Here is a 26,219-nt window from a genome sequence, read left to right on the forward strand (position 1 = left end):
AGTCTCTTCTTCTTCTCTGAAGTCTTCCACGAAGTTTCAGTTGCCAGTCTCTTTAACGAAGGACTAGCCCATTCCATTTCTTCTATTTTTTCCAAAATCTTATTTTTTTTGATAAACAGTAAAGCAGAGTCTAAGTCATCGAAAATTTTAGGACCATCAGGAAGGAAGATTTTAAGCTTGGCAGGAAACAGAAGGTATGATTTAAACTGTGCTTTTTTAAGCTCCCTTATTAGTGGCAGAAAAACTTTTCTTTTAGCTAATACCATGGAAGAATAGTCATTGTCAAAACGCACAGTTGTTTCATTAATCTTAACAGGAGCTTTAGCCTAAGCAGATTTAAGAACAATCTCTTTATCAAAAGATGATAGAAATCTAACTATAACTGATCTAGGATAGTTTTTGTTAGAGTTAGTATTAGCTGTAGATCTATGTGCTCTTTCGATACCAAAAGAGAATGCTTCTGGTAAATCTAAAGTTTTAGGGAGCCATGTTGTTAAAAAAGAAGTAATATTGTTACCTTCAATATTTTCTGGCAGTCCAAAAATCCTAATGTTATTGCGCCTAGATCTATTTTCCAGGTCATCCAGCTTTGTTTGTAAATGTGTATTTTGTTTCAGCAGAAACTCAATGTTGATTTCCTCTTCTTGTATTCTATTTTCCATGTCATTCACAGCTTCTTCTATGCCTGTCATCTGGATCTTCTGTTGTTGCAGGTCCATATGTCTATTTGTTTTGTAGTTTTTTCTATGAAAGTGTCTATTTTAGTATCCATTTTATCCATCTTAGCAGTAAGTTGCTGGACTATAATTATCAGAGACTGAAGTTCTTTCTTGATGCTGGAGTCTTGAGAATTTGTCTTACTGGAACTCATTTCAGACTGATAAACTGACAGGAAAATTTCCAAAGTAATTTCTGACAGGAATATTATTAAGATTTCCTTTCTTTTTTAGATATAGTTCAAGAACTATATAAAACAAACATATTTAGAAAGAAAATTACTTCAAAAATTAATTTTTTAAGTAATTAATTCCTGTCAATGTAATGAAATTGGTGGAGCTGAAGAAATCTGCTGCTATCCTGTGTTCATCCTTGGCCACGCCCTATCTTATCTGAATATCTGTTTAAAGCTTCTTCCATTTTCTGGCCTTTTGTTACTTGAGTTGATATAATTCTTCAGTGTCTCAATTATAATCAGAATGGAGTAAATTTGACTTATTTTTTCTTTTAGGTTGTGGGAAGTCACGTCTTGCAACAAAGCTTGCACTGCTTTTTACCAAACAGCTGCAGAATTCTTCCCAGTCAGTATTTTTCCCTTACCTTTTGTGACTGAATTTATTTTTTGCTGGCATCTAGGCAGTGCATTTACTAGCCAGTTACTGAAATGTACCAAAAAAGACAAGTTGACTGGCTCTGTTTTCTGAGTTCCTGTTTTCACACTGGGATAGCTCTAGACAGATTTCTATTTTTGCTGTGAAAGAAAAGCTCTTAATTGAGGTGTCTAGCTAACACCCCAGGAATACAATGTTATGAGAAGGAGTCAATAAAGACTTGACTGCTCTTTTGGAATCAACTTCTGTAGGAAATCTCTCACCCAAGTGAGAGATTCCTGGCAGTTTGAAAAATACTCTGCAAAGAAAAGCAAGTTGTCTAAATTGGAAAATGTTAACGTCCTGTAGCATGCAATGTGCTGTAACTAGAGCTAGTCACTTTTAACACACTTAGTGCAGTGGACAGTCCAAAGGGTAAGGAAGAAAACTGATAGTGATTCAGACACAAAACCCTAATAAAAATGCCTGAAGTCTGGAAGAATAGGGATGTGATAAGCATCTCATGAGGAAAAGGAAGTAAACAGGCTGTGAACCGACTGCAGAATATGACACAAAACATTTTCTTTCTTTGTCACTAAATGCATCCTTGAATAAAAACCTTTCCTAACTGGGGAAGGGGGAACCGGTTCCATCACTCCCTGGGACAGCATGTGATGGAAGACCAGCAGAAATAAGAGTCTGGTCCAGTGGATGAGGAGTTACCTCTAGAAAGAAGAATTTCCCTCCCATGGCTACCTGTAACGTTAATGAATAATATTCAGAACCCATTTGTCCGAAACCATCTGTTGCCAAAGAGAAAAGTAGAGATTTGGACTTTCTGTAAAAGAAGAGAAACTGCCAGGGTAGGGGGCACAAGGTGCTTGAAGTAGTCAATGGCTTGAGTGTGCTTGATTTGGGGGGGGGTTCTGAATTATTTTTGGAGCTTCCTTGCCATTTTTTTTCAAACATCTATTAACCTGGACTTTGTTGAGATTGTTTAGTTTGTTTTTTTTTTTTTTTGTTTTTTTTTTCTTTTTTCAGAAATGGATGAGGGGTAACAGAATCCCTTAGAATATCTGGAAACGGATCGTTTAAAAATCTTAAGAGTTTATATCAACTCACCCCTCTTTTGATCACCTTTGCTGCAGAGGGGCCAAAACCCAAACCTCTATAGAAAGAATTTAAAATCTCATCTTTGAAAATCAGCTGTGAGGTTCTGAGAACACAACGAAGTAAACTTTCTCAACACAGTATCAGTGGTCAAAGCTCTTGAACTATTGACCAAATCATACATACACTGCAAACAAGGCGTAGTAACTTGTACAATCGAAGGCACTAAATTATTTAAAGCAGAGTTTTTCCTCATGTGAATGAACTGCAGACAAAACAAGCCTGACAATTCAAAAGTCAGAAAATCAAAGTTGCAGGAGTATACACTTTTTCCCACGCTTATCAATAATCTTCCCATCCTTATCAGAAAGGGTAGGACTGGAATTAACTAATTGTTCAGAATCTTGAATCCCTTCAAGAAAAGAGGTATTCCTTTCTTTCACCAGAAACTACTTTCAAAGTATTATCAGCAGCATGAATTAAACCCTGAGCCAGACCCAGTAAATTACTCCTGTCTAAGGAAATTTGAGTAGATAAATATTTAGTTAAATGTTTTTTGTTTTGATTTTTTAAACTGGAAAATAGGGCCAACAGTGTTATTAATGGCAGCCATAGATTCCCCAGAGATGAGCACACCATTCTAACAAGACAGGGAAGCCTTCTTTTTTCCTTCTCCCAGAACAGACAAGAGTATCTCCATCTTGCCCACTGACGGGACCCCAACAGCAACAGAGGACATGGCTAACCATGGTCCATAGTAGCTGTAAGTGGTACACCAGAGGGATTCAGGGTAAAAGATGAGTTGTCAACAACTGGAATGTGCATAAAGATACCTTACTAAAAGGATACAAAGCTTAAACATGCCTTACATGGACCAACTCAAAGCCTTGTCACTATACTTGGTATCCTAAAGACTACCAAGAAGTCACCTCTGGCACATAAAGCATCCTCTGACCCATTACTGATGGATTTACTGCACATCAGCAAGTCAAATGCCATCAGAAATGCTCTGTCTAGGGATCTAAACCACGTCCGCAACATCAACAGTACAGTTCAGAGGAAAATGTATATTTCACAAAGGATACCACTGCTTTAGAACAGACTCCCCATTCACATAAAAGAAATTCATCCCAGTCCATTTTCAAGTACAAATTAGATCTATGGATGGGAAACAGAAAATTTACCCCAGGACTGCCCCCTGTACTATTAATGGATGGAGGCACAGTTACAAAGTGCTTTACCCCATGCACAAGTCCCCTCAAATTATCTATGGTATGATCCTAGTTATTCTTAGAGGTAATACACAATTACTAACCATGGGATGAGTAAAGCCAATTTATAATTGAATGGAATAAGTTATTTTGAGCACAAAGAGGGAAATCTGCTAGTGTTAAAATATCCCTCAAGGGCAGCTAGTTTAGTACACACCTATGAACTTGCGCAGTACAACTAACGGCCACATCAGAGTCAGCTACATGCAGCTAAGGTAGCAAAGACCGATTAACTTTTTCTTTTCTTGGCTGGAAGAAGGATTGACCATGGGACTGACAGTCCCATGGTTAAGATGAAAATGGTGCTGCGTTCCTGGGGAAAACAAGCAGCAAAATGTGGTAACATTTAAAGCGTTTAAAAGTAACTTTTTCACAGAAATAAGTAAAATAAACACAATGCTGCCACAGAAAAATGCTTTTTTAAATACTTTAAACAAGTTTTAAAGTGACAGGAAAATGAGCATTCATACCGAAATGTAAAATAGAGTCTTGTGACAGTCCATTAAAGCACAAACTCCCGGCTTGAAAATAATTTCCTTGAACAGGGAATTGATATCAATTTTGTGAAGTCAGTCGTCCCCCCCCCCCAAAAGGGAAATCATCTGCCCAGCAAAGGAACAGCAACAAGCGGATCATTTCTCATAAGCCTCAGAAGTGTACTTTTCAGTGTAAGGAAATCTCTGAAGGGCTTGGTGCTCAAACCTGTCTTTTTAGTCAGTACAGCTTGAGATAACTACTCACATAAAAGGTGTCTTGAAGCTTTGGAAGCTGTCTGACTGCTATATCTTTGCAGGACACCATCTATAAAGCTGGGGCTACTGCAGCAGCGATCAATAAGAAAAGCATCACTTTATTACTGAGTACAAGACCAAAGCACTATACCCACCATTAGGACAGCTGTAGTTGGGGTCAATCAGTGGTTTGGATCCCTTCACACAGTTTCTACTTGCCATATGTTCACAGACGTCTGAGCTTTAGGTTAGAAATCTCATGAGGAGATGCAGTTATGAGGTGGTCATACATATAGGTCCTTTGCTGTGGGTCATCTTATTTCATTTAGCCCCTGTGGGTAGTCTAGATCTACTTGCACCTGATCCCTGCAGGAAGTTGAAGTTAAAATCAATGGAATCAAAAAATTTCAGAAGGCTGTTTCCTTGCATCAACTTCATTTGTGTTGAGGTAGATATGTGGAAGTTCCTGTTTTGTCTTTGAATGTTCCATTTGGTTGTGTAGTAGTAGTATTTTAACTACTTTGAGCCTAATCTCTTTTAGGGTTTCTTTGCATTCTTTGAAGATGTTTCAGTCTGTTTTTCCATATTGGCTTCTTCTGAATTTGCACTCCTCTGCGGACTCGCCTTTTTTCCAGACAAATGTTAAAGTAAATTTCTTCTCATTAAAGTTTTTTGATTTTTCTGAGGGTATCCTCTAGTTGGTGAAATGCATGATCGTTTGTTGTTTGTTCATCTTGTTACTCATTCTGTAAGTTGATGTCAGCGATACAGGTGGAAGATGTAATGAGGTATTTAAACCAGGAGTTGGAGGTGGTCATCCAAAAAACTAAATGCACTACCACTGTGGCTATTGCACAGTAACTTTATACTGAGCACCAAATTAACGGAGACAAAAAACTCTCCTTGGTCCACAAAATTGGACAATAAGGCATAAAGTTAAGTGTCATGTAGAAATCACACCATACTTCTGAAGACCTTGAAGCAAGTCTGGACCAGTCCTTTAGCTTCCAATTTCACAACATTACTAAAGCCCTCCATCCACAACCCCTTTTCCCATTCTTGCACATGGGGTCCAGGTGTCACTTTAACAGCGGCAATCATCTAGAAACATCTAAAAGTAAAAACCCTACTTTCTGGGCCAAAAAAATGGCAACTTATGTGAGAAGGCAAACTACTACCTAGAATATGGCCTCATTATTATTGCCAAAGGAAAACAGTCAGCTCTGCAAACTGTCCAAACAAATCTGGATTAATCACATTAGCACCCCCTCCCCCAAAGAAAGACTATTGCTCATACCGAATTAAAACAAAATGGCTTCCTGCAAGTGAAAAATGCACAATCCTCCTAGCCTCCCTACTCCACAAACTCTAATATAAAGTCTCCTTTCATTTTCTTCTCCAGCTGACTCTCGAAGAACCCTATACTACAACCTTAGATCACAATCCCGTTTCGCTCTACTCCCCCTCACAGAAAATACTATAACCTTAGATAACTATCCAGTTTCCCTTTACTCCCCCTCACAAAACTCCACTCCACCAAACACAAGCCCCAGTAAAGATACCACAGACATAGGAATCAGTTCCTGCAAACCTGTGGCAGCACCTCTTCCCCAGTTTCAGACATCAGCTCAAGAAATTTTTACACACAAGAGCTGCTTGCAAGCATTTTTATCCATAACTCCATTATGGTCTCCCTCCCTCCCTCCATCTACCTCTTGCCTTGTATCCAAGACATCCATGCTAGATTAACCTCGCTCTCCTCTATCCTCTAGCCTTCTCCATACTATCGCCATCCTACTCTCTACCGCTTCCCCAGCCTCACATCACCTACTTCCTATTCTACCCATCTTCCACCATTCACATTACCATCCTGCCACAACAGACAATTAATCAACAGTAACTCTGTAAAGAGAACTGTAAATACCTTGATATTACTAAACAGATTCCTACATTATGTTTTTAATGATGCTGGATAACATTACTAGCTGAACTCCTATATTAGATGGAAGTCTTTTATGCTATTATAATGTTTTTGCATGAGTGTGTACTTGTACACTATTTGTATAGTGAACTTTTTCAGGGCTAAGCCTGAAAATGGTCCACCTGGCTACATGCTCCATTCAAGTTAACAAATGGTAAAGACATGAATACAGTAAATAAAAACATAAAGGTAGAAACAGAAGGCATGGAAGATATAAGGCTCAAAATACATAGCTGCCTGACACAGAAAAGAATCACCAGTAAAATGACCAAACGATAATGTATCAACTACTGCTCTGTCAATAATGGAGAACTTTTTCTACTTGGCAGAGTACATTTGGTATAGCTGGGTTAACATAACAGACTGAAAGAGATCAGGTAAACCAGACGAACAAAACATGGCCCTAACCATGTGGATCTCTAGGACTAGAAATATAATTTTTTTCTGCATTTAAACAGGCCATAGAATCTCAAACTATTGATCCCTTTCTGTTACCAACATATAGGGAATAAGCTTTGGTATTTCTTATCTGAATTTGGTTTTAAGTCATGGAAGTAGAAGAAATTGAGAAAATGTATAAAAGCTTTTTCACTTGGCATGGGGTGGAGAACAAGACCATTTGCAACTCCTCTTCACTATGCTACACCAACCAGGAGAATGGGGGGGAAATGTGCTCTCCCAGGTAACAGCATGAGCTCTAAAGTGATCCATTTCCAGAAGCTCCTGCTAAGCTCTCTGTAGAGAGGAATGAAGACCTTATCATGACCCAGATAGGAAAGAGAATAGCAACATAAGCACTACAGCAGCTGGAGATAGAATAAAAAGAGCATCTTACACCAGCTTATTTCAATCTGAGAGGGGGAAGGAGGCAATTTCCAGTTAGTAGACTACTTCTGTGCAACACCATTCTTGCATGACAGGAGTCAAAAGCAGGGGATGTGATATTGGTAATCCCAAGCCAGGGGCAATAGACCTTTGATGGCATATGCACTGGAGTATGCATGTCAGCATGCACCACACACAACCTGGAGGAGAGCGATGGATTACTCACAGTGATGTGGTGTTTATGTCCACAACCTAGGGGGTAGAGTTAGAAGCCAAAACAAAGGCCCTCTACTAAATACCAGGTGCAGAAAGGCAAGTGGTACCTTGTAGTTCCATGGCCTCAAGGCAACTACAGCCCATGTTAAAACATTGAAAGACCTGGTCAGGGGTGGAGGTGAAGCCAGATCCTCAGGCAACTTGAATGAGAAAATCTTTAGTATCTCAGTTGCAAGGCAGATGAATGGGTATGGAGAGAGGTACAATCTCCACCATAGTGGGATGGATGACAAGCCCCCCCCCATTCAGTTTTCACACAGTACAGGTAATGCCCCTGCATCTAAAACAAATTAGCTACAAGACCTATGGGTAAAGGGGATGAAAGTCACAAGGTATGGAGGGAAAAAAGTATGCCAGGGAGGGATTCCATAAGAAATGAACCACACAAGGCTTCTTAAATCGGAAGCTCCCACAAAGTTCTGGACAAGTATTCCAGCAAGTCTTCCAACAAATTCACTTCACCAAGATGTAAGATGGGGACACTGACAAATACGCCTTATTTCTCAACAAAATAGGTATGACCAAATGTTCCCCTGCCTGTTTACTTACTACATAAGAGTGCTTCTTGGACAGAATCAGCTTCCTTTCTTATTTGTAGCTTCAACCAGTTGACATTCTCCCTTAACCACTGAGTCATGGTACCATTCCTATTTTGCCAGTGTAACACATGCAGTGGGTTAAACTGAGGAGCAGAAATCCCACTTTTAGATTGGGCAGACTGTGAAGGGCAAGTTTGTTAAAATAATCTTCAAGGAATTCTTCCCAAAACGATTTCAAGATATCTTGGTTCTCCACACTGCATAGCCAGAACTGCTGTACATAAAAAACTAATCTCTCTTGCACAGTGAGACCCATCATATGACCATTAATTATCAGTACTGCTACACTTCACTCAGGGAAGAAACAAAATGTGCTCTAGCCAGCACACTTGGCAGAGAAACATGCCAAAAAAATGATTCATGCGTTTTAAGTGGTTAGTATGGTGACCATTTTTATGAAACTTCAACACAGCACACATGAATACATTACTTTGGTACACACAGCAAGATCTCTTCTGCGAGAAGTGGTCGCACGGCTTCTATTTGAGTTACGCACATTAAAGGAAGAACTCTTTAAATAAAAAACACAAATTAGAAAATTACACACACAGTAAACAAACAGAAATAAAGTCTTGAGATTACCACTACAAACTATAGCTTCACAGAGTTAAAAAAAAATGCACAACAGGGCTGATTTATTAATTTAAATGCAACAAGAAAGTGTACCTGTGCCATACTAGTAAGATCCTCATTACTGGCAAAACAGAAATACAATGCAGTGATTCTATGAGATCTGACACACAATGGTTCATTAACATAGCATCCGAGGTTCAAAGTGAATAAAGTAAATGTCTTAAGTGTAAAGCAAAGCAAATTGCATAGTCACACAGCAACTCAAAAAAGTAGAAATCAACAGAAATCAGCAACTGTTCGAAGGCCAGTGCCACCATATGGCACAGTTATCTAACACAACTCAAATGTTCTTAAAACAATGTATTTTTAAACATCTTTATTAAACCCACTGTTTCTAGTGAAGGGAGTACACATGCAATCACAAAAAAAAGCGCCATTTTTCATTGTTTCAAGCAGTATAAGTTTTTAAAAATAATTAACTTCAACATTAAACAGCTCAGCTCCTGCCATTCCTTAAACCTCTCAGTTCTTATGTACTGTTCTCAAAATCAATTTCCATGCATTTTGCCCCTGTACTTTTATAGGTTTCATAGATAAGTACTATGCCAGGTGCTCTTGTGAGGCATTTTAAGCCTTGCCTATTTCCCTATTTGGGCTTGAAATAACTTATCACATTTACAGATTAGCCTTACCCATCCCATGGTCAATAAACAAACGCTATTTACTCACTTGTAATGATGCATCAGTGTTGTCCATTTTCATTCTTCCTCAACTGATGGGACTTGTATCAGAACTTAGACTTAGCTCGGCTGCTTTCACTACGTTCAGGGATCCAACTCAAGTTTCTCCATTTACCCATATTGCCCTGTCATCCTAGCAAACCTCAGATCAAGTTTGCTGCCCCAAGTAACACATGCATGAAGTCAAAATGATATAGAAAGGAGAACAGAGGCAGAGAAAAAGAAAGCTGGAGTTCAAAAAGGGAACAATCTGTTTCCCAAATGAGCATACCTTAGGTCTCACCAAAAGGAAAGGGAAGAGCGATGGAGGATGGAAAGCTGAGTAAGAATGAAAATGAAAATTTTATGGCGAGTTCTGAACTTTTGCATCTGATGCTGTCATTTTCATTTATTCAACTGATGGGAGAAGTCCCCAGCTAGATAAACCTTTGGTGGTCATCATGGAAGGACGTTTCACAGTACAGCAGAGCTAAATGCTGCCCTATTCCAGGACAGCAAATCTAACTTGTAATGAGCAATGTAAATAAGTGCACTAGACCAAGTGGCAGCAACACAAATTCATCTACAGATGTTCTTGACCAAAAGTAGCTTAACTGGCTAAGGACCTTGAAGAATGTGGAATGTGCTTTGGGGGGGGGGGGGGGCTTAGTCAAAGATATACTGCTTTCTTTGTAAACAAAGGATTTACAAATCAGTCAGCCACTTAAAGTCACTTTGGACACTTCTTCCCCCAATTTGTTCTTTCAAAAAGATGCAAATAAATTATCAGTTTTCCTGAAATCTATAGCTCTATGAAGATAAAATCCAAGCTGTTGGTGCATGTCCAAAAGATGTACCAAATATGCACCCTTGTCTGAAATTTTTGAGAATACAGGTAGACTGATAACCTGATTAATGTTTGATTCAAAAGCCACCTTGGCTAAAAATGATGGACTGATTAACAAGGAAACCCCATCCTTATGAAAAATCAAACAGGGAGATTTGCAGGAAAGTGTCCAAGTTTGGATACTCACCTAGTGGAAGTGATAGGGACCAGAAAAATAGTTTTCAAGGACAAGAATTTAAGATCTTCACTGATGGTGAGTCAACCTGTGGCTCACTAATCAAATTCAGGGGAACAGTAGGATTTTCAAAAGGAGGCCTGAGTGTTTGATCTGCTTGTTAAAGCGACATATGTCCCTATATCTCTCTACGTTTTTTTTGTACTCCTTTTGCCATTAAACATCTTATAACAAGTTCCGTTTTAGATATTAAGCCCTTTGTTGTTTGGGTAGGAACACATTCGCGACTTCTTGTGTCCCACAGGGTCCCATTTGTTTGTAACCCTCATGAGCTCTTGAAAAAAATACACTCGCTAACACTGTTTGCGCTTATAGCGCGTATTACAGCTACCAGCCCTTGCACGAACACTCATACATTGCCAAATAGCTCTATACCCTTTACTTTATGCTGTAACAACTAAACTTTCCTTAAATAGTTAACCGGAGACTGATTAGGACCTGTAACATTACTTCCAAGCACATTTTTTTTTTTTTTTTGCCTAGCAAGTCTCCGATTGCTTTTTTTTTTTTCTCTTTTATTGCTTTAGACCTATGACTTGCTATTTATCCTGTCCCTTTTTTATTAGATCTATGATAACATAGACTAGGGACAATCTTTCTGGACAACACTTTTTTTCTTTTATTATTCGTGTTAACTATATGGTGGTTATCTCTTTTTTTTTTTTATAGAACTCTATATCAGTCTGTATTCCCACTGATTACTAGGTTCTTTGGTAACATTTACGGCAGCTATTATGGTAATTTTGCATATGTTACGGTCAGCGGTGATACATATCAGACTTTGATCTAGATTTTACCACTTGCTTTATACCTTTTTGTGTTTTTAACATTTTATTATTGTATAATACACTGTTTCATTGTATACAGGCTAGTATGACCAGCTTTACTAAAACGCAGAAGGATCAGTTACAAACTACATGTGGGATAATGCGATTTAATGGTCAACGCTGTACCTTCAAGGAGTAAATAATTTTGGCGCCAATGAATCTATTTAAACTGAACGATTGTTTATAGATTCAGTTCTGAAGTAGACCAGGTTATTTGGTTATAAGCTCTAAACTATTCTTGGCGTCTTTGTCTGTTCACCGGTGCTTTGATTTGGCCTCCAAATGTACACAGTTCTGTACCTATTCTATATAATTATCCTTATACAGTGTTTTATGCTGCTTAGTTACAGCTTGCATACGTAAACATATTTAATCTGATGCCTACTTACATAACTATTTATAAATAGCTGTAGGCTTTAGATTTTCACGTGTTACGTGTCAAAAGTATGATTTCTGTAGCTAATATTCTATCTCACGTTGTCAAATGCAGTGTCTTACTATAAATTTATTATTTTTTTTTATATATATATATATTTACAGTTTTTTTTTTTTTTATATTTTTAATATTGTTCTTTATGATCTCCTTTAGCTCTATTACTACCACACAATTTCATTGCAAATAGAGAACTGTTCTACCCACGGATACTGCGTCACATTAAATATAAAGAATCACTCAGGAATGTTTTTTTTCTTTTTTTTTTTTCTCCTTCTCTCTCTGTGTACAGATAAATATAAGTTCAGTGCTCTTTAAAAATTACTGGCTCTTACCCTCTGCCTTTATGCTCTAGAATTTATATACAAGAGTCATATATGTTAACTGCAGTATAACATGTCTGTTTTTTTGGGGTGCTTTTTGAATTATTGTTAACCTAGGACTTCCTATAGCTTACCTATAACATTAATATTTAGTCACTTAGATGCTCTTGTGTGTTTTGTTGGCATCCTAAGTTGACGCTTTGTTGGAATTATAGTAATTTGTACATATGTATAATAGTGTTCCGGTTTTATTACGTTTTTTTTTATACTTCTTTTTTCATGGGGTTTGGGTGGTTAGGCACTGGGGAAAGTAAGAAGAAGTATCCTGCTACCTTTTTAGCTATGTTTAAATTGTTTCTAAGAACTGTACTGTTGCAGATATATATACACCTTACCCTATTAAATCCTATGGCAATTCTTCTACACCACTCTCTCCCACACCTTTATTCTTTAACCATCACTGTTTTCTATAATACTACATTAATCCCAGCCGATTGTTTGTTCCCATGAGTTGGACTATAGATAGTTGGAATGTTAAAGGTTTACAAAACCCTGCAAAAAAACTATTACTTCATCTTATTTTTAAATCCCAGGCCAACATCTGTTTCCTCCAGGAAACTCATTTGTCAAAAGAAGGTTGGGACAAAATCTCTTCCAGGAAATGGATTAGAACTATCATAGCTGATGGGGATAGTACAAACTCCAAGGGGGTTGCTATTATAGTTAAGAAACAATTTCAGGGCACCATAAATCTAATCAAATCCGACAAAGATGGCAGGTGGTGCTATTTTACCTCTATTCTCCCTGACACTTCCAAACCAGTTCTCTTTCTTAACATCTATGAACCTTGCTCTCAACAACACACCTTTATATTAGAAATTTATAACATCCTTAATTTGTTCCAAAATTATTTATATATAATAGGTGGAGATTGGAATGCTGTTATCAATCCTAACTTAGATCGCACCAGTAATTCTTTATCATATAACTTTCAAGCTTCATTAGCTTTAGAAGAACTTATTTCGGACTTTAACCTTATAGACACTATTGCATTTAGTAATATCTTAACTAAGGACAACCTATACACCTTCTACTCCTATTGTCACAAATCATGGTCACGTCTTGATTATTTCCTTGTCTCTAACTTCTTTTCTAAATTTAACAACACCTTCAGCAGTGAACCTAGATTTCTATCAGATCACGCTAGAATATCCTTTAAAATTACTTTTACACACTCTGCATTTTCCTATTCTAACTGGTCTCTTAATAACAATCTTTTACATAGCAAGGAGATACTAAACAAAATTAACACTTCACTTACTGATTTATGTTCTAATCTAGAAAATTCCCAAATTGCACCAGATATGCAATGGGCATCGTGCAAAGCAGAGTTGAGAGGATTTCTGATAAGTAAAGCCTCATTCTTTAAAAAACTCAATAAAAAAAAAGAATCTGACTTGCTCCTAACGCTAGCTTCCCTAGAGAAAAAACAGAGAACACATTTTGATCCAAATTCAGAAGACTTGATTAAAGCAACACGCAAAGAATTACTTGACCTACACTCTCATACCTTCTCTCTTCAGGAACAAAGACTCATTGCAACATATTCTGAATGGGCAAATTCCTCAAGAACTCTTGCTAGAATACTTAAAAGTAACAATGGTGCTGCCAAAATTTCCATACTCCAGTACAAGGAGAAACTCTACAAATCAGACTCTGAAATAATTCAATTATTTCATGAACTATACTCTGATATCTATAGCAAAGATGAACATAACTCCTTAAACCCTAAAATAGAAACTTTTCTTAACTCAATTAACGCCTCTCTTAATCTTGATCAGTCGTCTCTGTTATCTGCTCCATTTAATATTCAAGAGATTCAAAATGTTATTAACAATCTCAAATTAGGCAAATCTCCGGGCCCTGATGGTTTTACTACCAACTTTTTCAAAACATTTAGTTTAAAAATTGCCCCTATTCTTCTTAAGGTTTTTAACTTTATTATAAAAAATGGTATTACTGACTTGCACTGGAATATTTCAAAAACTATTCTAATCTTAAAAAATAATCAAGACAAAACGGACCCTCACAGTTACAGACCCATTTCACTTATTAATGTTGATATTAAAATATTTGCCGCCATTTTGGCCAACAGACTCAAACAGATAATGCCCCACTTAATATCCCAAGATCAGGCTGGCTTCATGAGCAACAGACACACTTGGGACAATACTTTAACTATGGACTCTTTAATACACTTTACTAAAAGAGATAAAAATCCGATATATGCCTTGACTCTAGATGCTTCAAAAGCATTTGACAGAGTAAATTGGAACTTTCTTTTCTCCACCATGTCCCATTTCAATATTTCCAAAACTTTCTCAGATATGATCAGAATTCTTTATACGAAATCTTACACCTCCCTATATATAAATAAAAAAACATCTGACAAGATTCTGATTACTAATGGAACAAGACAAGGTTGTCCGCTATCTCCTTTCCTTTTAATATATTTATTGAACCTTTTTTCTATACATTGTTCAGAACACATTCCACACGATTCCCAGGATATTGAATACACAAGTCGCATTATCGGCTTTTGCTGATGATTTGAATCTATACTTTCAATATCCTAACTCTGACTTACCCAAAGTTATAAGTGCAATTAATAACTTTTCCTGTGCTTCTAGCCTCCAAATTAATAAGAAAAAATCACATATCTTCCCAATCAATCCGGACTCACATAAACCTTTTTTTTTCCCTGAATCTTCCTTCCATATTTCATATAGTATCAAATATCTTGGCATTAATTTTGATCACAACCAAGCCTCTATTCTTCAAAACAATCTACTAAAATCATGGGCTATCATATGTCAAGACTTACAAAGATGGAAACTCCTGAAATTAGCTTTCCTTTCTAAAGTAGCCATTGTAAAAATGAATATTTTACCGAGACTCCTCTATCAATTTAACGCTACGAATATAATAATATCAAACAACCTTTTCTCCAAATTCAACAAAAACATAGCAAAATTTCTTTGGTTTCCCAAGAGAGTCAGGATATCTTACTCTAAACTCACTTTCCCTAAAGAGAAAGGAGGGGTAGGCCTTCCAAACTTTCATTTGTACTATTCGATTATTTGCTCAAACAGACTATGGTCCATTTCAAATATGAATACCAATTCACACAATCATGTTCCTGCCTGGTTGAAGTTATGGCACTGTCATGTCACCCCAATAAAATCAACCCAAAAGCTATCCCATTTCTCTCCAATATCTCTCTATACAATTTCAAACTACTCCCCCTACTGAAGCATAAAATTAGACTATTCCAAAATTGATTCAGGACATTAACCTTGAAAATACTCTCCCCCTTCTACAACCTCTGCATCTTAATCCAAATCTTAAAATAAATAACAATATGATTGATCTCTAAATTTCCCCTCATCACAGACTTTACAGTTTGGGACCTCCTTAAACATAACTCCCTCTCGATTGCAGACTTACGTACAATTCTTAAGACCAATAATAAATACACAGTTATTCTCCGTCAACTACGAGAAGTCATATCCTCACAAATTGTCTGCACTCCATCTGATTCACAGGAAATTAATAAACTATCCGAAATTATCTCTACTCTTTCTAACCCCAAAAAAAACATTTCCTCCTCTTACAAATTACTAAAACCATTGCTATACAATAATAACTGCCTTTTTTCCACTTATTGGGACAATTTAGGTTCTTCTATCACGGAGGATCATAAGCTTTTAGCCATAAAAACCACCTTAGAACTCGCCCCTTTCAAAAAACTATTATATACCCAACTGATGTTGAATAACAACTCATACTATACACCTGTAATACTCAACAAATTTAGTCCTAATAACTCCTCTGCTTGCTCATGTTGCCTTTGCTTGAGCGCAGATCTTCTTCATATTATGTGGCACTGCAACCATTCTTATAAATTATGGTGTTCTCTCAAAGTGAGACTTAAAAAAATGGGTTACTACAATTCCACACTCTCTTGGCATACAGCCATATTAAATATTCCCTTTTAAGATGCCTAAATTGCACCTACACATTCTAATCACTCTCTGTTCTCTAATTAAACTTTACATCACCTACAATTGGTTAGATCGCACAAAGATGAGTTGGCAGGGTCTCAAAGAGATGGCAACCAAACATATATCAGCACAAAAACTCGTTATTAGTTGTCCTGGGAAGAAAGCCTACTTCACTAAACTTTGGAAATGCCTATTAGATGTAATCTTATGTGACTAATGTCTTACTTCCACACTCTATATGACATTCCCTTCTGATTTCGTTATCTATCTACCTACCTACTTATCTACCTGTCTTCCCTTCTTCTCTCTTTTTCTATCTCTCTTTATAGATATTGCCTTCCCCCTCAGATTATACCCATTAGGGTGTTGTTACTTTACATTTACAGTTCTCATATTAGTACTGTTTGTTTTCACTCAAGGTAGCATGGTGTTTTTTTTTTTTTGTTTGTAAATACTCTTTATTTGGTGTTTTGTTTTTACTTAGGTCACAATGCCTCCCACAGCTTTATATTCCTCCTATTTCCTTTGTACTTCCGCATTTACATGTTTCTAATGGAGGAAGGTTCTGTATTCCGATTATGTATGCATTGTTTTTATTTGTAAAATAATAAAAAATTATTTGAGAAAAAAAAAAGGAGGCCTGAGTAGAAAGGTACCTTTATGAAACATGTTGCAAAACTTTGATAAAGCCAAAGATGAGCAATTTTCACCTGAAGAAAAATTGGAAATGGCTGCCAACTGAACCTTGATAATTGAATGTTTATGAGGTGGTTTCAGGTGTCAAACATGGTTAAGAAATCGCCTCACTACAAAAACAGAAGTGGTAGATCCATGGCCAGACATGCTGAAATGGCTAAAAGATGTACCTTGATAGAGGAGTAGGAGAGGCTAGAGGATAGCAACTCAAGTATATTCGAGAACCAGTGGTACATAATCCCTGATAATGCCCAGGTTATTAGCTAGGTACCAACTATAAAGTATGCCTTCCCACCTCCTTCAGTATCTGCTGTACATCCCCTGGAAAGAGGTGCCTAAAATTAATTAGAATTGAACCATTCCAGCAGTCAGTTGATGTTTTGAGACTGGGATGTATCAAATTCATCCTGTCTTGTGTGATTAGGTCCAGTATGTGAGGAAGCTTGTGGTAACGGCCCTTGGTCAGTTCCATAAGGAAGAACCAATGTTGCTTGGGCCAAAAGGGAGTCTTCCACAATGATTTTTGGAGAGTCCTCCTAGAATTACCCTAAACATCCATGGAAAAGAATAAAGGCACATTCCCATCACAAAAATAGAAAACGCATCTGTTTTCCATGCTTGCTTGGAAGGAGTCCTGAAGCAGAATGTGTTCATTTGTCCAGAGAAAAAGCAAACAAAACTACATGAGGTGTTCCCCACAACCGGATCAACTGCTGGAAGATCCACTTGTTCAATTTCTATTTGTGAGTGCCTGTTCTGGTACTGCTCAGCTAGTCTACCATTACATTTTGTTATGAAGGAAAGTAAGATGCTGGAGAATAAAAGTGTGATCAAGAGCTACCTCCTATGCCATCACAGTCAGCCTGCACAAAGGGTATGACCTGGTGCCCTTTGCTGTTTTATATACCACATCACTGTGGCTCTGTCTGAAATAACTAAAAAGGTCCTGGGGATCACATTAGAAAAGATTTTAAGGCATGGACCTCTGTCCACATCTCTGACATTGGTCGATCTGAGAAGTTCTACTGGCCTTGCACATTTACCTTAACAGAAACTTCCCCCAAGCAAATACTAAGGCATCTGAGTTACAGACTGGCTTGGAAGAAGTGGTGAAAAAAAGGAAGAAATGGAGTTGCTTTTATTTGTAGTCTCCATCAGTGAAGTTTTTTTTTTCAAATCCCAGTACTGGAATTTGAAAGTCCAGAGGATACACACAATGGGTCCATTTGTATTCTAGAAACAATGGCGTCTTTCTCATAAGCAATCTGAAGAGATTAATTCAAATCGTAGATGCCATGAATCCCAAGATCCTGCAATACATTTGTCTGAAGTCCAAGACGGATTTGAAAAGTGCAGGACAGTATCCAGACAAAAATCAATCTTACCTTGTGTGATAAAGGGCATTTGTTGCATGGTGTCTGTCAGACAGCCTAAAAAGATAACCTGGGTGACAGGGCCAAGGAGGATTTCTGAACATTTGGTCGGAAGAGAAGAAAAGTACATTTGCGTACCTACCACAAATGTAGATGTTCGAGTGTATTCACTGTTGCAGTCATTACAATTGGGTTATCCTGCTGGCAGGCTACCCGCAGTTGGCCTGAATTCCAAAGTCTAGGTCCGGCGTCAGTTGCTGTCGCCTCCCCCCTGACGTCAGTGCGCCAGGGGTATAAAAGATTCAGCCAATACCATTTTCTTCAGTTTTTCTTGCCCCAGATGTCAGGTGCCCCCAAAATGGTAGGCTAAAAATATGTCTATAAAGCATGCATGCACCAAGTTAACAAGTTTCCTTCATCTACAAGCAAATACACCACATAGGTTGTATAGAACAGAGAAGTACAGATAAGGTCCAGCAAGGGGGATGGTGGGTGGGTAACCTGGACTGCAACAGTGAATACATTCGAACATCTACATCTATGGTAGGTACACAACTGTACTATGTTCATCATGTTTCACTGTTGCCGTCATTACAATTGGGTTGAATCCCAAAGCTAAGGTGGGGAGGCTGGAACTAAATAGAATTAGGAGCGGCTATGAGGTCCTGCAGGACTCCAGTGGCAAAGCCTGCCCTGGATTTAGAGTAGAGTGGTAAGTGGTAGTGCTTTGTAAAAGTGTGCATGGAACTCCAAGTGGCAGCCTCTAAAATGTCTTTGGTTGGCACTCCTCTGAGGAAGGCTGCTGAAGTGGCTGCTGCTCTGGTTGAATGTGGCCTAATGCCCTTAGGCACTGATTTGCCATGTTGAGAATAGCATAAACGAATGCAGTGACCTATCCACTTTGAAATAGTCTGCTTTGAGATAGCTTTTCCTTGTGATCCTGCAGCATATGCTACCAGTAATTGCTCAGTCTTTCTGAAAGCTTTGGTTCTGTCGAAGTAGAAGCGCATTTGTCTGTGTATGTCCAAAGAATGCAGAAGTTTCTCACCCTTATTCTGTGGGTTTGGATAAAAGGTAGGCAAATGAATAGTTTGGTTGAGGGCCACACTGGACACCATCTTAGGCATAAATGTGGGGTTTGTCCATAGAGAAACCCTATCTGGATGGAAAATGATAAAAGGTTCCACAGCCTTGAGTGCCTGTAGCTCTGAGACTTGTCTTGCAGAGGTTATTGCTAGGAGCAAAGCTGTTTTCCATGATAAAAATTTTATAATAGCTGTAGCGACTGACTCAAAAGGAGGCAGAGTGAGTTTTTCCAAGACATAATTGAGGTCCCATGCAGGTATTGGTGATCTCCTTGGAGGCCGTAAGTTTTTGGCTCCTCTGAGGTACTGCCTTAATAAAGGATGAGAAAAAATAGGTAGCTCTGTATTGTAATGAGCTGAAATGGCAGAGGCATGAATCTTAATTGATGAAAAGGATAGGCCTTTGTCCAGCATCTCAGTTAAGTATTGCAAAATCTGACGGACATTTGGAACAATCATGTCAATTCCCTGTGCCTGGTTCCAAGCACAGAATCTCTTCCATTTTTCTGCATAAGATTTTCTGGTACTGGGCCTCCTGGCCTCCAAGATAACATCCATCACCACTTTAGAGAGAGGTGCATTTTGAAAAGCTATATTATCTGCCAAACTGCCAGATTTAAGGTCCTGAGTTCGCTGTGCAGGATCTGATTGTATTGTTGGGTCAGTAAGTGAGGAATTTGAGGTAATGTCCATGATCGGCATTGAGTCAAGTTCCTTAGGATTGGGTACCAGTGCTGGCGGGGCCAGTCTGGGGCAATCAGTATAATTTTTGGCTTCTCTTGTCTGACCTTTAGGAGTACCTTGGGGAGGAGAGGCAGTGGGGGAAAGGCATATACTGCTAAGTTTTTCCAGCTGAAAGACAGAGCATCCACTTTCCATGCTTGCTTGTGTTAAGTCCTTGTGCAGAATCTCTGTAGTTGGCAGTTGTGAGGGGAGGCTAATAGATCTATGTCCGGGCATCCCCAATTCCTTATCATGTTGAAGACTTGAGGATCCAATTTCCACTCGTGGGGATCCATGAGGTTTCTGCTTAGTTCGTCTGCCAGAGTATTTATCTTTCCTGGCAGGAATTGTGGTTGCAGATGTACTTGGTAAGTCAATGCTGTGTCCCATAAAGTCATGACTAGTCTGCAAAGGGGGTAAGGAATGTGTGCCTCCCTGCTTGTTTATGTACCACATTGACTGTAGTATTTTCCGTCTTTATCAGCAGTTGTCCTGGATGAAGTAGATCCTTGAAGGCTGTCAGGGCATTTTTGAACAGCTAGCATTTCTTTTTGATTGATATGTAGATGCATTTGGATTGCGGACCATGAGCCCTGAATACATCTTCCTGCCATGTGGGCCCCCCAGGCATAATCTGATGCATCTGTTGTCAATGTCTGTCTGGCTGGGGGTATGGTGAATGGCTGCCCCTTGTTGTAGTGACAAGCCTTTGCCCACCATCGAAACTCCTGTTGCAGTCAGGGAATTAGTGTAATTACTGTTTCCAGGCTGTGGCAATGTTGAGTCCAAACACTTTTTAGATACCATTGTAGTTTCCTCATATGCAGTCTTGCATATGGAATTAGTAGAATGCAGGATGCCATGAAGCCCAAAGCCTGCAGAATTTTTCTTGCAGTTAACTGGGTGTTTGTTGCCAACTTTTTAAAATAAGTAGTCAGTTGCCTTTGTTTGTCTGGCGTGAGATAAGCCATCTGGGCAGTTGTATTTAAGGTTGCACCCAGGAATATTATCTCTTCAGAGGGTACAAGTTTTGATTTCTTTTCGTTTACTGTGTACCCTAGGCAAGTCAATAATCTTTTTACAAACGCCAGTTGCTGTAGTAGTATGTCTTTGTTCTCTGCTTGAATAAGGCAGTCGTCCAAGTAAGGATATATTTGTATTCCTCTGTCTGCAAAATGCAATTACTGGTGCCAGGCATTTTGTGAAGACCCTGGGCGCAGTAGATAAGCCAAAGGGCAGTGCAGATAATTGGTAGTGCATTGAGGCAGCTATGAATCTGAGGTATCTTCTGCATGACTGTCTGATTGGCACATGCAGGTATGCCTCTTTTAGGTCTAAAGTTACAAGCCAAGCCTTCTTGCCCAGCATGGGAAGAAGCTGCTGCAGAGTCAACATTTTGAATTTTGGAATATCCAGGTATGTGTTTAGAATAGATAGGTCCAGTATTGGCCTCCAGGCTTTGTCCTTTCTGGGCACCAAGAAAAGTCTTGAGTAAAATCCTTGTCCCAGCTCTTGCTGTGGTACTTGCTGACTGACCCTCATGACCATGAGGGATGAAACTTGCTTTTGTGCCTCTGCCCATTGATTTTTTGGCATGTCTGGCATACCGTTCGTCCCTGGCAGGGTGTGAAAGTGGAACCTGTAACCTTGTGACACTATGTTCAAGAACCATTTGTCCTGGGTGATTAGGTGCCAGTTTTGAAAAAAAAGTGCTAGTTTTCCCCCTAAAGGAGCTGCCAGAAGATAAGTGCTTGGCGCTGGCAGGGGGACGTCATTGGGACTGCTTTCTGTATGGCTGTGATTTGTCTTCTCTGCTTTTGGAGGTAGAAGCACCCCATTGTTTAGACTTGTATGAGCCTTGGGGCTGGGATCTGCCTCTAGCACGTCTGTATCGGCCTCTTTGTGGCCTGTCTGACACTGGAAAGGACCAATTCTTTGTAGGACAGTGCCTGCTAAATCTTGGAGGCTGTACCTGTAAGAAATCCTTCACTGTTTGCATAGATTTGGCTTTGTCCTCCATTTTCTTCAACACCTCTTCTGCTTTAATACCAAACAAGGTATCATGCTGTAATGGAGCATCTAATAATTCCGCTTTATCATGATCAGGCAGATTCTGTTCCTTTAACCAAGCATGCCTCCTAATGACAGAACCCGTAACAGCGGCTCTGCAGGAGGCCTCCAAAGAATCAAAACCACATTGTAAAGTATGCTTTCCAACTTGTTCAGCTGCATGCAATAAATGCTGCATTTCTTTATTTTCTGCACGTTCAGAATTTGTCAACATTTTCTGTTTAAGCAGTGACATAATGTATTGCTGATATTTAAGCATGTGAAACTGACAATTTAAAGCCCTTACAGCCAAGGTAGCAGAAGTGTAAATCTTTTTTCCCCATCTGTCCAGTGCCCTGGAATCTCTGTCAGAGGGGGTAGGGTTTTTTGCAGTGGAAACCTTGACTCCCTTGGGACCCTGAGAGATAGTTTCTGGGTCAGCAGCAGGGTTTTTAAAAATAAATTTGTGGGAGTCTGGAACCCTGTAGTATCTGTCTGGCTTAACATGAGCTGGAGATAAGGAGTCAGGAGTCAGACTAGACTCTGAAAATACATCATCTATAATGTCTAGCACAGGTGGAATAGCAAGGGGCCTGTGCTGAGGCAGTAAAAGAAAGTCTCTGAGCCTTTTCTTAGATTCTGAATAATCTTGGCTCTCCCAGTGGAAATGCTCCCTCATGATATGCAGTGTTTCCCCAAAAGAATAATCCTCAGGAGGAGAAGCTGAGGAGATAGATTCTTCAACATCAGAATCCTCTCAAGGAGGAAGAGAGTATTCCTGATCAGACGTAGAATCAGATGAAATGGAAACCTGATCTGAAGATTCATATTCGACCTCTTGCCTAGGCCTCTTGTCAGGAGGGGGATGAGAACCCCTGATCAAAGTAATCAGGTCTTCGGCCATTTTGAGCATCTGTTTTTTTACGGATGGAGGCCTGTCCATGGGGCTGTTGTACTTGTTTCTTTGTCTTTAAAGCTGCTTTAGTCTTTGCCTTTGAAGCTGAAGTCGGTTTAACATATAATTGTGTAGGCCTGAAAACGCCCTCAGAAGCCGATGCCTGCTCAGCGGCTCTGGACCCATCTGAGGGAATGGTTTCCGAAGGTCCAATACCTTGAATTTCTGTAGGCCTGTTTGACTCCACGTGGGAGTCGGTATCAGCCTGTGGCTCTAAAGTAGCGGTCAGGGGCTGCGAAAGAGCCTCAGTGATAACCGGCGAACTGGCGACTGGCCTAAAAGAAGCCTCGTCGTCGGTTTTAGACCTAGGATGCCTGTCCTTTTCTTTTTCTTTGCCTTTTTTGTAAACTCCGGTAGTCGGCTGTTCCAACAGCATTATAAAATTAAATCTTCTGCCAAAGTAATAAAATGCCAAATCATACCGACGCTCAGTGCGTTGGTTAAATCTAGCACAAAACCGACAACTAGCAACGTCGTGGTCAGGGCCTAGGCAAGGAATGCAGTAAGAATGAAAATCCTTATGAGGTATTTGCTTCCCACAAGAAATACAATTATTAACTTTTTCTGACATCGGTCTGGAGCAAGAAAAAAAAGTTTCCCCAACGGGGTACTTAGCTTTTAATGAAGACCTGGGATCTGAAATTCGAACTTGAAAATCTCAGGAGTCGGCTGACTGGCACTTGCGAACTGCTTTTGCTTCAGGCACCGCGCGGCAAGAAAGACTAAAGAAAATGGCGTCGGCTGCATCTTTTATACCCCTGGCGCACTGCCGTCAGGGAGGAGGCGACAGCAACCAACGCCGGACCTAGACTTTGGAATTCAGGCCGACTGCAGGTAGCCTGCCAGCAGGATAACCCAATTGTAATGACTGCAACAGTGAAACACGATGAACATAAAAAAGATTTTCCAAAGATAAATACAATAAGCTAGACACTTAACAGCTCCAAAGGTGTTTACAAAGGTTAATGCAGGCCATTAATATGACTCTGACATAAATCTTAGAAATTTCCTTAAGCCTTTGGCTAATGAATTTAGATTGCATGTTACCATAAAACTTCCTTGGGAAAAGAGTCAACAGATTCTGAAGGATCAACGTCTTCAATTTTGGAACTTTCAGATACAGACTTCAAAAAAGAAAGATCTAGAACTGGTCTGCAAGAAGGCTCTTTCTTTGGTACAAGAAACATTCTGGAATAGAAACCTTTGCTTCTTTGACTTAATGGCATCAGTTCTATAATTCCCAGGTTAAGTGCTGAAGAGCATAAGGATAAAACTCTGATTTGGAGAGTGGGAAGTAACTCTCCCAAAAGGAGGTATTTGAATCCAGTGTCAACTGTATCCCTCCTGAACTGTTAACACCCAAAAGTCTAAAATTATTTGTTATGTACTTCCCATAACTTGGCATCTGTGTTGTCCCTCTTCTCATTTTGCTTCACTGATGGGTTACTGATCCGATTCTCAGAATGGACTCAGCCTCCACCTATAGACTTCAGCTTTCAGACTCCAGCTCCTCCCTCACCCACAATACTCTGCAACTAGCTCAACCTTCTCAGATCAAGTCTGCCACCCCTTATATACAAAAGAAAAAGGAACAAAGGGGCTCAACCTGGAATGAAGGTTCCAACAAAAGCTGTTCCAGATCCTTGAGAACCAAAATGTTTTTGTAGGGGGATGGCTAGGTGGGAAAGTGAAGCAGAATGAGAAAAGGACAATGCAGATGCCAAGTTATGCAAGTATTTAACGAATAAATCTGATGTCCTTCTCATTCTGTTTCACTGATTGGTCAGAGTCCCCATAGGTTCATAGGTTCATACTAGGCTATCTGCCCGAGGGCATTTACAAGCCTAGCCCATAGTTTTGTGGCTTACACCACCCCTTTAGTATGGGGAACTATACCCATTATTTTGCTGTGCCTCTGTTGAGCAGTGACACTGAGGTAATCCCTGGGGTATATCTGCGATCTCCCATCCATTGGTCAAGATTTCTCTTGAACAAGGCCAGCGAGGTGCTCTGCCTCACATATACCGGGATTTTATTCCACAGCATAGGGAGTCTTTGGGTGATGAATCTATCCCTCCAGCACGTCCTATTAATAGCCGTGTCGAGGTTTAAGTCTCCCGCCCTTGTGGCTCTGACGGATCTAGATTTTTTGAGGTGAAGCATATTCATCAAATCTGGGTTTGACATGGCCTTGTATGTTAGGCAAAGGTCACCTCTGAGCAAGCGGTAAGTGACTGAATAGAGCTGGAGTTCTTTCAGTCGGGCAATAAGGTAATCTTGCAGGAAATGCCTACGCTTCAGGGTAGGCTCAGTTCTCTGCACTTCCCTTTGGCTTATCTACTGCACCCAGGGTATTCACAAAGTGTCTAGCTCCAGCCATTGAATTTTGCAGGCAGAGAAATATTCAAATATACTCATAGGTTCATAGGTTCATACTAGGCTAACTGCCCTTGTGAGCCATTTTAAGCCTAGACAATTATTCCCTGTGAGATTCAAACCCTGTACCTTGTGTTTGCAAGGCAAACACCTTAACCATTAGGCCATCCTCCCAACCCCATCAGCTACATGATTTCTTGGGTGGCCTCAAGGAAGGATATGCCGAAGCACCAAGGAGCCAAAGGATGTTCTGCTCCTGGAAACCATGTCCAACTTATAATGGGTCACGAAGGTATGAGACTTGGAGACCAGGTAGCCGCAACACAAATGTCATCAATAGGATTCTTGATAAAACCGCGGCTGCAGCTATGGATCTTGTTGAATGGGATTTTGGAGGGCTAGGCAACTTCAAACCATTTTTCTCAAACAAAAGATATGCAACTAGTAATCCACTTTGCTTTTGTCACTTTTGAAACTGCTTGACTTTTACAATTAGATGAAAAAGAGACAAACTGCTCTGATTTTCTGAATTGTTTTGTCCTATGAAGGTAGAATCATAACCGTCTGTGAACATACAAGGAATGTAACATATATTTCTCCTTTGTTAGAATAGTTAGGAAAAGACACCAGTAACTGAGTACACTTAATTTACATAACATTTTGTGGCTACTTTTGGCATGCATGAAGAATTAGTATGGAGGGAAACCCTACTCTTGTGAAAAATAATATAAGGAGGTTTGGCCGAAAGTGCCTGCAATTCAGAAACTTTTTGCTGAAGTAACAGCAACGAGTATAACAGACTTCCTGGATAAGTCACAATCATTAGCCGGTTCAAGGGGGT

At 39.4% G+C, this 26,219-nt stretch overlaps 1 protein-coding gene across 1 annotated transcript in view; it reads right to left on the bottom strand.

Annotated features, from left to right (window-relative positions):
* The window catches only part of LOC122805246 (leucine-rich repeat flightless-interacting protein 2-like), an 803,415-nt gene that overhangs the window by 191,933 nt on the left and 585,263 nt on the right, over nt 1–26,219 (bottom strand). The window contains exon 6 of the mRNA XM_044075336.1: nt 8,543–8,611. Within this exon, the coding sequence (XP_043931271.1) occupies nt 8,543–8,611 (69 nt within the window). The remainder of the gene's footprint in view (nt 1–8,542; nt 8,612–26,219) is intronic.

The sequence above is a fragment of the Protopterus annectens genome, chromosome 6.part1, assembly GCF_019279795.1.
Source record: "Protopterus annectens isolate FY-2018-M chromosome 6.part1, PAN1.0, whole genome shotgun sequence".
NCBI classification, from domain to species: Eukaryota; Metazoa; Chordata; order Ceratodontiformes; family Protopteridae; genus Protopterus; species Protopterus annectens.